Below are 15190 nucleotides of genomic sequence, written 5' to 3'. Positions count from 1 at the left end.
GAGCCCAGAAATGGACCCTCAACTCTATGGTCAACTAATCTTCGACAAAGCAGGAAAGAATGTCCAATGGAAAAAAGACAGTCTCTTCAACAAATGGTGTTGGGAAAATTGGACAGCCACATGCAGAAGAATGAAACTGGACCATTTCCTTACACCACACACAAAAATAGACTCAAAATGGTTGAAAGACCTAAATGTGAGACAGGAGTCCATCAAAATCCTAAAGGAGAACACAGGCAGCAACCTCTTCGACCTCAACCGCAGCAACTTCTTCCTAGAAACATCGCCAAAGGCAAGGGAAGCAAGGGCAAAAATGAACTACTGGGACTTCATCAAGATAAAAAGCTTTTGCAAAGTAAAGGAAACAGTCAACAAAACCAAAAGACAACCGACAGAATGGGAAAAGATATTTGCAAATGACATATCAGATAAAGGGCTAGTATCCAAAATCTATAAAGAACTTATCAAACTCAACACCCAAAGAACAAAGAATCCACTCAAGAAATGGGCAGAAGACATGAACAGACATTTTTCCAAAGACATGTCTTCCACAGAAGACATCCACATGGCCAACAGACACATGAAAAAGTGCTCAATATCACTCGGCATCAGGGAAATCCAAATCAAAACCTCAATGAGATACCACCTCACACCGGTCAGAATGGCTAAAATTAACAAGTCAGGAAATGACAGATGTTGGCGGGGATGCGGAGAAAGGGGAACCCTCCTACACTGTTGGTGGGAATGCAAGCTGGTACAGCCACTCTGGAAAACAGTATGGAGGTTCCTCAAAAAGTTGAAAATAGAGCTACCATATGATCCAGCACTTGCACTACTGGATATTTACCCCAAAGATACAAACGTAGGGATCCAAAGGGGTACGTGCACCCTGATGTTTATAGCAGCAATGTCCACAATAGCCAAACTGTGGAAAGAGCCAAGATGTCCATCGACAGATGAATGGATAAAGAAGAAGTGGTATATAGATATACAATGGAATATTATGCAGCCATCAAAAGGAATGAGATCTTGCCATTTGCAACAACGTGGATGGAACTGGAGGGTATTATGCTGAGCGAAATAAGTCAAACAGAGAAAGACATGTATCATATGACCTCACTGATATGAGGAATTCTTAATCTCAGGAAACAAACTGAGGGTTGCTGGAGTGGGGGGTGGGGTGGGAGGAATGGGGTGACTCGGTGATAGACACTGGGGAGGGTATGTGCTCTGGTAAGCGCTGTAAATTGTGCAAGACTGTTGAATCTCAGATCTGTACCTCTGAAACAAATAATGCAATATATGTTAAGAAAAAAAAAAAAAAGAAGAAGATAGCAGGAGGGGAAGAATGAAGGGGGGGAAATCGGAGGGGGAGATGAACCATGAGAGACGATGGACTCTGAAAAACAAACTGAGGGTTCTAGAGGGGAGGGGGGTGGGAGGATGGGTTAGCCTGGTGATGGGTATTAAAGAGGGCACGTTCTGCATGGAGCACTGGGTGTTATGCACAAACAATGAATCATGGAACACTACATCTAAAACTAATGATGTAATGTATGGTGATTAACATAACAATAAAAAAAGCAAAAAAAAAAAAGAAGAAGAAGAAGTAGGTGAGTGTCCCAGGCATTCCTAGCTGATAGCATCACTGTTAATGGCCTGAGACTGACACAAAACACTATTGTTACAATGTCACTTTCTCCCCAAATTGATCTATAGATTCAACACATTCCCAATAAAAAAAAATCTCAGCAGGCTTTTTTGGTAGAAATTGTTAAGTTGGTTCTAAAATATATACAGAAATGCAAAGAGCACAGAGTAGCCAAAATAATTATGAAAAAGAACAAAAAAATCTGGAGGGCTTAAACTATCTGATTTTAAGACTTAGTATAAAAATCTTTTATAATCAAGACAGTGCAGTAGTCAATGGAACAAAACAGAGACCACAAATAGACCAAAAAACATATGGCCAAATATTTTTCAATACAACTGTCAAGGCAATGGGATAGGATAATCTTTTCAACAAATGATGCTGGAATAATTGGACATCCATATGCAAAACTCTGTAAAAACTTTACACCATGTTCAAAAATTAACTCAAAATGGATCACAGATCAGGGGCGCCTGACTGGCTCAGTCAGTAGAGCATGTGACTCTTGATCTCAGGGTCATGAGTTCAAGCCCCATGTTGCGCATGGAGCCTACTCTAAAAAAAAATAAAAAAAAGATCACAGATCTAAATGTATGAGTTAGAACTGTGAAATATCTACAACTGCCCTGCTCAATACAGTAGCATGTGGCTACTGTGCACCTGAAATGTAGCTTCTATAGATTTAGATGTGCCGTTAAGTATAAAATACACATCAAATTTTAAAGACCAAGTACCAAAAAAAAGAATGTAAAATATTTGATCACTGAATTTTTATATCACTTAGATGTTGAAATGGTATTATTTAAAGATATTAGGTTTACATATATCATATTATTAGAATTAAGTTCACCTTTTTAGAAGATTTTGGCTGCTAAAAAATTTTAAATTACGTATGTGTCTTACCTGATATTTATTTAATGGTGCTGGCCTAGAGGTAAACGTAGGAGAAAGTCTTATTGACCTTGCAAAGATTTTTTTTTAAATAGGGCATGAGAAGCATGAATTACAAGAGAAAAAAAATTATAAACTAGATTCTTCAAAATAAAAAACTTTTGTTTTTTTTTAAAGGTTTTTATTTATTTCTTTGAGAGAGAGAAAGAGCAAGAGTGGGGGGGTGCAGAGGCAGAGGGAAAGCAGACTCCCCACTGAGCAGGGAGCCCGACGTGGGACTCGATCCCAGGACCCTGAGATCATGACCTGAGCCGAAGGCAGACGTTTAACCAACTGAGCCACCCAGGCGCCCCAAAACTTCTGCTTTTTAAAAACTACCATTAAGAAAGTGAAGGGACAAGGGAGGTGGATGGGGGATAGGCTAGATGGGTAATGGGATTAAGGAGGGCACTTGTTATGATGAGCACCGGGTGTTATATGTAAGTGATGAATCACTAAGTTCTACTCCTGAAACCAATATTACACTGTTTGTTAACTAACTAGAATTTAAATAAAAGTTTGGAAAGAAAAAATAATTAAAAAAAGAAAAGAAAATGGGTCACCTGGGTGGCTCAGTTGGTTAAGCATCTGCCTTTGGCTCAGGTCATGATCCCAGAGTCCTGGGATCAAGCCCCAAGTCAGGCTCTCAGCCCGGTGGGGAGTGTGCTTCTCCCTCTGCCCCTCCCCCTGCTCGTGCTCTCTCTCTCTCAAATAAAAAAATAAAATCTTAAAAAAAAATAAAAAGAAAAAAAGAAAAGAAAATGAAGAGACAAGCCACAGTCACAGGCACAGACTGGGAGAAATATTTGCCAACCATTTGTCTGATAAATGATTTATAGTCAGAATACAAAAAGAACTCTAACAACTCAATAATAAGAAACCAAATTACCTAATGGTAAATAGGGCAAAAGATTTGCAGAAACTTCAGAAAAACATGGATGGCAAGCAGTCACAGGAAAAAGATACTCAACATCATCAGACATTAGGCAAATGCCAATTAAAACCAAAATGAATTACCACTTCATATCCACTAGAATGGTTAAAATTAAAATGACTGTTGATACTAAATGTTGATGAGGATGCAGAACAACTGGAATTCTATTACATTGCTGGGGGAATGCAAAATGGTAGAGCCGGGTTTTTTTTTTTTTTTCAAAGGTTTTATTTATTTGACAGAGAGAGAGACAGCGAGAGAGGGAACACAGGCAGGGGGAGTGGGAGAGGGAGAAGCAGGCTTCCCGCGGAGCAGGGAGCCCGATGCGGGGTTCGATCCCAGGAATCTGGGATCATGACCTGAGCTGAAGGCAGACGCTTAACGACTGAGCCACCCACGCGCCCCGGTAGAGCCGTTTTTAAAACGTTTGGCAGTCTGTGAGACACACATATACGTATGACACAGCAATTCCATAAAAACACATGTCCACACAAAGACTTGTATAAGAATGTTCACTGCAGCTTTATTCATATTTGCTCCAAACTGGAAAGACCTCAAATGTCCATCAACTGGTGAATGGAAAGACAAATTACAGTAGACCCATATAGTGAAATACTACTCAGCAATAAAAAGGAACTATCTGATGACACACACAACATGAAAAAAATCTTAAAAACATTATGCTAAGAGAAAGAAGACACAAAAGACTACATGTTATACGATTTCATTTATATGAAATTCTACAAAAGGAATTTCTGTAGTGTTAAGTAAATCAGTAGTTTCCAAGAGTAAGGGGGTGGACTAAAAATATAAATGAGGGAACTTTCTGGGGTGATGGAAATGCCCTATACTATGATTCTATGATTGTAGGGATGGCTATAAAACTCTAGAACTGTACACTTGGTGATTTTATTGTAGGTAAAATATACTGTAACAAAGCTGACCAAAACAAACAAACAGACCAACATAAAGCACGGTTTCTGATTCCTAAGAACTTGCATTTCTAACAATTCCTATCAAATTCCCAGATGACACTGATGCTGCTGTTCCTGGGACCTCACTTGGAGACCCCTTGTCTAGAGACACTGCCAAAAGGGGACTAGAATAAGCTGAGATCATCCTAATTCTTGCCCATTCTGTGTCGCCACTTAGCACTCCTATCTTCAAGAGGACAGACACTCCAGAAACACTGCAGCTTCTCATACCTCCTGACATACCTCCTGAAGGCATGGTGCTTTGAGAATGAACTAGAAGTCCTTTGGGAGTAAATTAAAGCACCTCAGGATCAGAAGCAAATTTGACCTGTCAACATATCCCATTTAACAGACCAGGACACCTGCCCTGGAACACAGCTCGCACCCACAGGCCTTTGCTCATATTGTTCTTTTGTCCTGCAAGACCTTTCCCTGACCTCAACTGCCGAAGCTGCACTTATTCTAAGCCCAGCCCAAATGGTATTTCCCTCACAGAACCATATGGAATACTTCCTTTCCTACATGTTCTCACTGACATTCACGTGTTCCTTCATTATAGTGCTTATATCTAGTCCTACCTGTGTATCTTAATAAATATCTATAGAGAATCAAACCAATTTCTAATTGAAGGAATTATTAACGGCAGGGGTACCTAGAAAACAAAGGCATTTAGAGATGCCACTCATAGTTTTTTTGTTAGTCCTTTTTCTCTGGGAGTTTCTCTCTCTCCTGTGATAATAAGCCTGATTAGTCCTTGTAGTGCTGGTTGGGCCAACTCTACCCACTGGTCCCAGGGGTGGGCTCAGGACTTAGGTTTGACCAATCGGGAGTCTTTCCTCCTCCTAGCTCCAGCTCTGGGTTCATGATGGGAACATTGCCCAATCCAGACCAACCAGATATCTTCCCAGTGTTCTTACCAGAACCACAGGCAGAGATGTTTACACCTGAAGTCTTTACATATAATTAAAGATGCAAACATAGTAGACAAGGAAAATTATTACACAGTACTCATCACAATGACCCAGGCCACTGTGTGGTGATCCTTACAGCACCCAAAATAACATGAGAGAAAGGCACAAAGGAAACATTAAAGACAACTTACAAACCTGGCCAATCACTGAAGACTGAAGACTCTGGGTTATGCTGGATTAGCTAAGAGGGCACCTTTGGGCCAAACATAGAAGGTAAAGGGCACAACTCTTAGACCTTCTCCAGGCTTTAGCACCAATGGATGAAGCTTACTCAAGGGTCAAAAGAGAATGATGTCCAAAAGAACAAATACCAGAAACCAGCAAAAGGTGAATGGAGGCAAGAGATGTGCATGTGTCCATGAGATGAACATCAATGGGCTTCAGAGGTCTCTGCAGGAAGTGTTGCTAGTAGCTAGCAACATGAGCTCCCGAAGTGAGAGGACAAGGGATGCACTAGTCCTTCAGGAGATGATTCTCAGGAAAGGAGCTGCACAGGGACGTGCTCACCTGCATGATTATGCGCTCTCCATCCTTATAGACCTTCTCTCCTATTACATCCACAATCTTCATTCGTTCCGACACCTGAAACAATGGACATACCCATAAACTACAAGGAAAAGACCTCAATTGAAAGTCACAAATAATACCTAAACGACATAGAAGTGTGTTAGAATAGTCCAATTTGAAAATTTAATAGATTACTTTGAAATATTAAATCTCCACAAACAGACTCTTATTCAAATACACTTTACCTCTAGTGATTTAAGGAGGGGCACAGATTCAATAAATGATTCAAACATCCTTCTCTTTTTTGCATTGTTTTTCACTATGATTCTTCTAAAAGTCACACGGTCCTACAAGAAAGAACATGAAAATTCTGGTAAATGCCTCTGTAAGAGAACACCAATGATTTAATTAACTGGATGACAGCAAAAATTAGAGAACTATGGAATGTACTGGGCCAACTGAGTGTTTAATGACATTTTAATCTGAGTCACCACTGGAAGAGAAAGACTGGTAACCTGTGTCAGACAGATGTCCTCCGTGTAATTGCTTGCTATCTATACTCCATGAGTGCCACCTAGGGGTCATAAACAGAATACAAAATACAAAACTCCCAATCAAACACTTGCGAGCTCACAGTCACTGTTCAGTGTGAAAAGATGCACATTTGAAAAAAAGATAAAACAATCAGAGGGCTCTTGCCCTGAAGGACTTTACAGTCTCAATGGGGAGAGAATACAAAATATACGGGAATAAAAAATCTACAGTTCAAGACAGCATATGAAATGTGCTAGGTGAGCGATAAAGACAAGAAGAGTTAAGTGCCACAAGAATTCTGAGGAGGGAGAGAGAGAGATCACAGTAAGCTGGAGTGATCAAGGATATTTTTGTTGCAAAAATACAAATTTTGGGGGCGCCTGGGTGGCTCACTCGGTTAAGTGTCTGCCTTCGGCTTAGGTCATGCTCCCAGGGTCCTGGGATCGAGCCTTGCATCAGGATCCCTGCTCAGTGGGAGTCTGCTTCTCCCTCTCCCTCTGCCACTTCCCCTGCTTGTGCTCTGTCTCTCTGTCAAATAAATAAATAAAATCTTTAAAAAAATTTTTTTGGTGGGGTGCCTGGGTGGCTCAGTTGATTAAGTGTCCAACTCTTTTTTTTTTTTAAAGATTTTATTTATTTATTTATTTGAGAGAGAGAGACAGAGAGAGAGAGCATAAGAGGGGGGAGGGTCGGGAGGGTTAGAGGGAGAAGCAGACTTCCTGCCGAGCCGGGAGCCCGATGCGGGACTCGATCCAGGGACTCCAGGATCATGACCTGAGCCAAAGGCAGTCGCTTAACCAACTGAGCCACCCAGGCGCCCTTTTTTTTTTTTTTTTTTAAGATTTTATTTACATATTTGACAGAGAGAGACACAGCGAGAGAGGGAACACAAGCAGGGGGAGTGGGAGAGGGAGAAGCAGGCTTCCCGTGGAGCGTGATCTCAGCTCAGGTCTTGATCTCAGGGTCATGAGCTCAAGCCCCATGTTGCGCTCCACACTGGGTGTGGAGCCTACTTAAAAAACAAATACATAAATATATGTATGTATAATATATAGAAGTAATAGAAGTATTATATATATATAAATATTTAAATATTTAAAATTTAATATAACTTTAAAAAATATAAATTTGGGGGTACCTAAGGGAGGGAGAGGATTTAAATTAATGGAAAGAGAGGGGAGGAAGCTCAAGATGGAAGGCAGGAATGTGAAAGGTCCCTTGGCCCCAGCAAGTCATGGATTCAGATCAGGAGACAGCTAACCAGAGCTACAGTCAGGCCCCTCTCAGATATGTGTATGTATGTGTGGGGAAGGACACACACAGCCAGGAGAATGTTAATTGCTTAGTTTTAAGTTTCTTGTAGCTAAGTTAATTGCACCTTTTGTCCACCTCAGGCTGTCAGGGATGGAAAGGTGTTTTTTTTTTTTTTTCCTTTGAAAGCACATAATGAAATCCTGAAGGCTGGCAGAATGAAACATAGCAAGGTAAGGACATGTTTAACTGTAAGTTTGCTATTGTGGTAGTGGAGTAGAGAAATCCCATTGAAGACAACTGAGTTGAGATGTCCAAATGGCTTTCACTGGCTCATATTCCACTAGCTACAGAATTCCCAGCCCCTATCCCATACCATGTTTTATCTGCCTTACTAGAGAAGTCACTTACTACACCCTATACTCCTAGTATGAGCTACAGCAGACTCCAACCCTCCCCCTGAACTGCTGTAGAAATCATCTGCTCTCCAGCACAGAGCCAGATTCTGCTCCGTTTCTTCTCCATCTGTCTGCTTGAAAAGAGCCATTCGATCTCTGATTGCTCTAATGGGCTGCATGATTTGCCACTACTTTTTTAAAGTCCAAGGTTAGAGATGTATCATTTAAAATGTTCCTGTTATACTTTGGAATATTATCCCATTATCTTTAGAATTCAATTTCTACATGTTTTCTGGGCCAATCTAGGCATGAATGCTATAGAAAGAGGACAATCCAAAGTGAGAAAATGGGAATTATAAAGTTCTCTTCCTTCTATTTGAGTATGCATTATCAAAAAATATTCTAAAAATCCCTCTATAATGTCACAAAGATTGCTACAATTGCAATAGCAAACTATTTCTAGCTGAAGAGAAAACAACTGGTATCTCCCAAAGTGATGGATTTATTAATGTTCCAACCCTTTCTATGCAGACTTCCACCCTTCCCAGAGCTCTCACGCTGAGCAAGGCCAGCCCCTGTGGCTGTGGAGGGCATGCAAAAGCAGTGGACCTTAACCCAGCTTTCAGGTGGCTTCCAATGGAGCTGTGAAGAGGAAACTCCCACTGTGAAATAGCGGCTCCTTCAGGCAGCAAGTGTTCAGAGTCAAGCATACAGCCTGAGGTTCAAAAGAGAAAAGGAACACTACGCTTTCCTGTGATTGCGTTTCGTAAGAAAGTTTCTATTGACTTTCACTTTTGCAAGAGAGAACGGGAGCAGAGACTGAGTGTTAGCAGTCATGGTGGCGGCTGCCCCCAGTAAGAGAAGGAATGTAGGATCCAATTTGAGAAACTCAAGTGACAACACCAAGTCTTCCCTGCTTTGGCTTCAGAAGGCATTTCCAAGGCCTTGGAAGGTACAAGAAGTCAGGCTGTGGAGGAGCCTCTTGGAGTCACTTTCTTGGAGGCAGTACTAAAGCACATGAACAAAGCAGGAGAAAAGCAGAGGCCAGAAGGGCATCTTGATAGGATGCTTAAGACAGCAGGGAAAGGAAGAAAAGATCACAAAAGATCAGGCTAGGAAGCAGAAAGACAAGGCAGGGATCTCGGGAGAGGGAGCTTCAGGAAGAGAATGGTGATAAGCAGCACCACAACCATGGAGAGCAGGTGTCCCATTCTGTAAGCCGCTCCCTTTTTTCAGACCCCAAGGGAGCTGCCTCTCTTATGTCTGTCTATTTCTCATACCCCAACCACGGGGCAGGTGGTTTTACAGTTCAATTTGTTAAAAAAAATTCTATTGTGACTTTGACTTAGAAATTCTTTAGGAATGTGCTATTTAATTTCCAAGTGTTTGGAGATTTTCCTGTTACCTCTCTGTTACGGATTTCTGGATATATTCCATTACGGTTAGAGAATACACGGTCTGATTTCAATTCTTTTAAATTTGTTAAGCTTTATTTTATATGCCAGGATATGGTCTATCTTGGTGAATGTTCCATGGGCTTGAAAAGAATGGGGACTCTACTGTTGTTGTATGGAGTGTTCTATAAATTTCAATTAGATCTTTTTGGCTGATGGTGTGGTTAAGTTCTTCTATATCCTTCCTGATTTTCTGTCTAATTGTTCCACCAACTCTTGAGAGAGGAGTGTTAAAGTCTGCAACTATAACTGTGGATTTGTCTATTTCTTCTTTCAGTTCTATCAGTTTTTGCTTCACATATTTTGAAGCTCTGTTGTTTGCTGTATACATATTTAGGGCTGCTATGTGTCTTCTTGGTAGATTAACGCTTTCATTATTATGTAATGTTCCTCTTTGTCCCTAGTAACTTTCTTTGCTATGAAGTCTATCTTATCTGATATTAATATAATTACTCTTGCTTTCTTCTGGTTAATGTTTGCATGGTATATATATAATTCTTTATTTTTACTTTCAACCTACCTATATCATTATGTTTGAGTGAGTTTGGTGCAGATAGAATAGAGTTGGGTCATCTAAAAAAATCCATGTGACTTGTCTCTGTCATTTAGTTGGTGTAATTAGATCATTATATTTACAGTAATTATTCATATATTAGGACCTACGTCTACCACTTTACTATATGTTTTCTGCTGTTCCTGCTTTTTGTTCCTCCATTTCATTTTCCTGTATTCCTATGGTTTACCTGAACACTTTTTAGAATTTTGATTTAGAGCTTTTGAATACATCCCTTTGTACAGATTATTTTGATGGTTGCTCTAGGTTATATTGATATATGTAACTTATCACAATCTACTGATGTCAGTCAACATTTTAGTAGTTGGAATAAAGTGTAGAAACTACTTCCATTTGGGTCCCTTTACTCCCTCCTTTAGACTATAATTGTCTTAAATATTTCCTCTATATACACTGAGAACCACATCGGACAATAATTTTGCTTTATTTTTTTTTAAAGATTTTATTTATTTATTTGACAGAGAGAGACACAGTGAGAGGGAACACAAGCAGGGGGAGTGGGAGAGGGAGAAGCAGGCTTCCCACTGAGCAGGGAGCCCGATGTGGGGCTTGATCCCGGGACCCTGAGATCATGACCTGAGCTGAAGGCAGACGCTTAACGACTGAGTCACCCAGGCGCCCCAATAATTTTGCTTTAAGCATCTAACACAATTGAGAAAACTCAAGAGGATAGTCTTTTATATCTCCTCATAGTTTCCTTTTTCTGTTGTTCTTTCTTCATTCTTCATGTTTCAATTTTCCTTTTTTTATCACTTTCTTTCTGTTTGAAGAACTTTCTTTTGCCATTTTTTTTAAGGTAGGCCTGCTGGTAAAAAAGTCTCTTAGTTTTCTTTGATCTGAGAATATCTTCATCCCTGCAGGATATTCTAACTAGGTATAGAATTCTGAGCTGAGGGCGCCTGGGTGGCTCAGTTGGTTAAGCAACTGCCTTCGGTTCAGGTCATGATCCTGGAGTCCTGGGATCGAGTCCCGCATCAGGCTCCCTGCTTGGCAGGGAGTCTGCTTCTCCCTCTGACCCTCCTCCCTCTCATGCTCTCTGTCTCTCATTCTCTCTCTCTCTCAAATAAATAAATAAAATCTTAAAAAAAAAAAAAGAATTCTGAGCTGATAGTTATTTTCCCCCCAACATTGAAAAATGCTGTGCCACTTGTTCTGGACTCCATGGCCAGGAAAGCTGGTATCATTCAAACTGTCATTCCCTTACAGGTAATGCATTTTTTTTCTCTCCAGTAGCTCTAGAAATTTTTCATGTCTAGTTTTCTGAAGTTTGGTTATGTGTCTTGCCATAGATTTCTTTGTGTTTATACAATTTGGGGTTCACTCAGCTTTTTCAATCTGTAGGTTTATTATCTTTCACCAAATCTGGGAAGTTTTCAACTATTATTTCTTTGAAGAATCTTTTAGTTCTATACTCTTTCTCCTCTCCTTCTGGGATTCTATTGATACAAATATTCTATCTTTTTTTTTTTTTTAAGATTTTATTTATTTATCAGAGAGACAGAGGCAGGCAGAGGGAGAAGCAGGCCCCTTGCTGAGCAAGGAGCCTGATGTGGGACTCGATCCCAGGACCCTGGGATCATGACCTGAGCCGAAGGCAGACGCTTAACTGACTGAGCCACCCAGGCGTCCCCAAATATTCTATCTTTTGTTATTATCCCACACACTCTGTTCACTTCATTTCAGTCTGTTTTCTTTCTGTTGTCCAGAGTGGGTAATTTCTATTGTTCTACCTTCAAGTTCACAGATCTTTTTCCTCTCTCATATTCATTCTGCTATTGAGCCCATCAGTGAGTTTTTATTTTGGTTATTATATTTTCCAGTTCTAAAATTTCCCATTTGGATCTTCTTTCTGTCTTCTATTTCTCCATTGAGACCTTCTATTTTTATCTTCATTTTTTTTCAAGTGTGTCGATAATTGCTTGTTGATGGCTTATGTTACTGATTATATGATAACTGCTTTAAACCCTTGTCAGTTAATTGCAATATGTGTCATCTTGGTATTGGCATCTGTTGATTGTCTTTTCTCACTCAGGTTGAGAATTTCCTTGTTCTTTGTATAACAAGTGATTTTTTATTTATTTTACTTACTTATTTATTTATTTTTTAAAGATTTTATTTATTTATTTGAGACAGAGAGAATGAGAGAGAGCATGAGAGGGAGGAGGGTCAGAGGGAGAAGCAGACCCCCCGCTGAGCAGGGAGCCCGATGTGGGACTCGATCCTGGGACTCCAGGATCATGACCTGAGCCGAAGGCAGTTGCTTAACCAACTGAGCCACCCAGGCGCCCCTAACAAGTGATTTTTTAAAAAATATTTTATTTATTTGAGAGAGAGAGAGAGTGAACAAGAGAGAGCATGAGCAGGGGCGGGGAGGGGCAGAGGGAGAGCGAGAAGTAGGCTCCCACTGAGCAGGGAGCCTGATACAGGGCTCAATCCCAGGACCCCGGGATCACGACCTGAGCCAAAGGCAGACACCTAACCGACTAAGCCACCCAGGCGCCCCAACAAGTGGTTTTCTATTGTCCCTCTGACATTTGGGCTATTATGTTGTGAATTATGTATCCAATTTAATCTTCTTCTTTTGCAGGCACTCTATTAGGCATAGTGTGCATGTACATGTTGGAGTGAATGTTCAGCTCCCCTGTGGACCCCACTGACACAACCCTCGCAGGGAAAGTGGAGTGTCAATTAGTGACACTACATATCATCTCATTTTGCCTCTTTGCTGCTGGGTGAGGCTGTAAGTTCAGCTTGCTGCTAGCCCCAGTGACACTATGGGGAGGAAGAAACAGTTTTTCCTTTGGTATTTGGCTGGAATAGGGTGATATTATCTGTTCTGCTAGGCTGCCCTTTTCCTGGTCCTTTAGCTAAAGGTATCAGGGTTTTCTGGGGGTTGTTTTTGTATGTACTTGGTTGGTGGATCTAGGTTGTAGGTTTTTCCCGAACGTCATCTGGGACTCACTCTCTAGTCCTTCTTTAAGTCCCAAGATCCCTAGCCATTCCACCTTCTCCTTTCCATCTTCCAGGGTCTTCCTAAGTTTGTTTGTTGTATGATATCTGGACTTTCTTAGTTTTAAGAGAGAAAACTAGTGAGGAATGGGGCTATTCCATCTTGACCTGGACCAGTAGTTGTCATTAATACATTTTTTTAAGTTGACTCCACGCCCAATGTGGGGCTCAAACTCACAACCTTGATATCAAGAGTCACATGCTCTACTGACTGAGCCAGCCAGGTGCCCTGCATCAATACATTTTAAAACTGAGTTTATTTTCCTCCATTACTTATTGATCTATGATCTATCCTTGAGTTTTTATTTTCATTTTTTTTTTAAGAGACAGAGAGATAGATGGAAAGTGAGTGAGCATGCGAGCAGGGAGTGGGGGCGGGCAGAGAGAGAGAATCTAAAGCAAGGCATAGAGCCTGATCTCATAACACTGAGATCATGACCTGAGCTGAAATCAAGAGTCGGATACTCAACCAACTGAGCCACCCAGGAGCCCCTATCCTTGAGTTTTTCAATCACTAGGGTTCCCCCAAGTGTGTGATCTATTTTTAAGGCATTTTATCTCCATTTCTCAAGACATTCTTAGTTCTACATCAATATATCACAGGAAAGTGCTCTATTATGTCTTTAAACTGTCATTTCATTTGAGGAACTATATTGATAATGCTATGGTATACATTTAATTCTGCTTATAAAGCAAACAGAAACAAATTATCACAGATGTATCTTAAAAGTGAAATTTGGAATTTGTACAAGACGATAATTACTTTGTTTAAGAAGGAAGACAGTTATAGATTTTGAAGGCCTGATGCTGAAGGAAGCAAGGTGGACCATGGGTACTGGAGGAAAGGGATCACAGTATGCTGTTCCACAGACACCCTAGGAAAGTTCTCTTTCCCAGGATATGGCCATCAGCCTTTCTAGTCATCTAAACCTACTGGATACTGGCATGGGCCAATGCACAAGTGGATGGCTGTCCATAAAGAAAAGTTAGTTCTGGGACAGCTGGAGATGGAAAACACTGTTGGCAGAGCTTTCCATGATAATTATTTTTCTAGGCTGCCTCTTTTACAGAGAATTATCCCCTTTGTCTCTACCTGTCTGATAAAAACATAAACAGAAAGCGTAATAAGAACTGACAAGACTATAAGGTCATAAGACTCAGTCTTTCCCCTGCAATTTGGAGTAAGTGGTTTGTTGACAAATCATTTTAGAGAAATGGAAAAACACATTGGTACAAGATGTTTCATAATGTCTTTCAGGGAACTAGCTATAAAATATAGCATGAACCAAGAGCCCAAGGACAGAAAACCCTGAAGTAAGGGGAATTAACACTATGCCACACAGGGGACTCATTTCTCTAACTCACCAGTCCCCAAAGGGAGCCTTCTGAAGTGGCGACAATGGTAGCAGCTCTCGGGGTGTTGTACATCAGAGCGAGTTCTCCAAAACTGCCATGGTTGTCATACTGACCAACAGAGCGGGTTTGATTATCTTTTGTTACTAAAATATCATAAGTTCCCCTGGAAGTATAACAAGAAATAATTTCATTTATTACTTCTAATAAAAAATTTTAGACCTGGCAGGTGGTACAGAAATACAAGGTACATATGATATAGAACAGGCAATTTCCAAAAGATTTTTGCTAGTATACAGAAATACAATAGATTTTTGCATTTTGACTTTGTATTCTGTGACCTTGCTAAACTCACTTATCAGTTCTAGTAGCTTTTTTGTAGCTTGGGATTTTCTAGGGAGGATCATGTCATCAGCAAACAAAGACAGTCTCACTTTTTCTTTTTCTAATCTATATGCCCTCCCTTCCTTCCTCCCTCTTTTCCTTCTGCTTCTTTTTTCATTGCCTTACTGCATTGGCTGGACCTACAGTATAATACTGAATAGAAGTAATGAGAGCAGATACCCCTGTCTTGTTCTTGATCTTAAGGGAAAAAGAGTCAATCTTTCACCATTAATTATGATGTTGGCCATAGGTTTTTTAAAAAAAAT

At 40.4% G+C, this 15190-nt stretch overlaps 1 protein-coding gene across 1 annotated transcript in view; it reads right to left on the bottom strand.

Annotated features, from left to right (window-relative positions):
• Positions 1-15190, bottom strand: part of PRKAR2A (protein kinase cAMP-dependent type II regulatory subunit alpha) — a 116941-nt gene that overhangs the window by 11880 nt on the left and 89871 nt on the right. The window contains exons 6-8 of the mRNA XM_034997751.1: positions 14553-14706; positions 6213-6314; positions 5968-6042 (exon numbers count right to left, since the gene is read on the bottom strand). Coding sequence (XP_034853642.1) covers positions 5968-6042; positions 6213-6314; positions 14553-14706 — 331 coding nt within the window. The remainder of the gene's footprint in view (positions 1-5967; positions 6043-6212; positions 6315-14552; positions 14707-15190) is intronic.

Source organism: Mirounga leonina, unplaced genomic scaffold (assembly GCF_011800145.1).
Source record: "Mirounga leonina isolate KUSES-001 unplaced genomic scaffold, KU_Mleo_1.0 Mir_94, whole genome shotgun sequence".
Taxonomy (NCBI): domain Eukaryota; kingdom Metazoa; phylum Chordata; class Mammalia; order Carnivora; family Phocidae; genus Mirounga; species Mirounga leonina.
The sequence above is the reverse complement of the archived record's forward strand: the minus strand, read 5'-3'. Positions and strand labels throughout refer to the sequence as shown.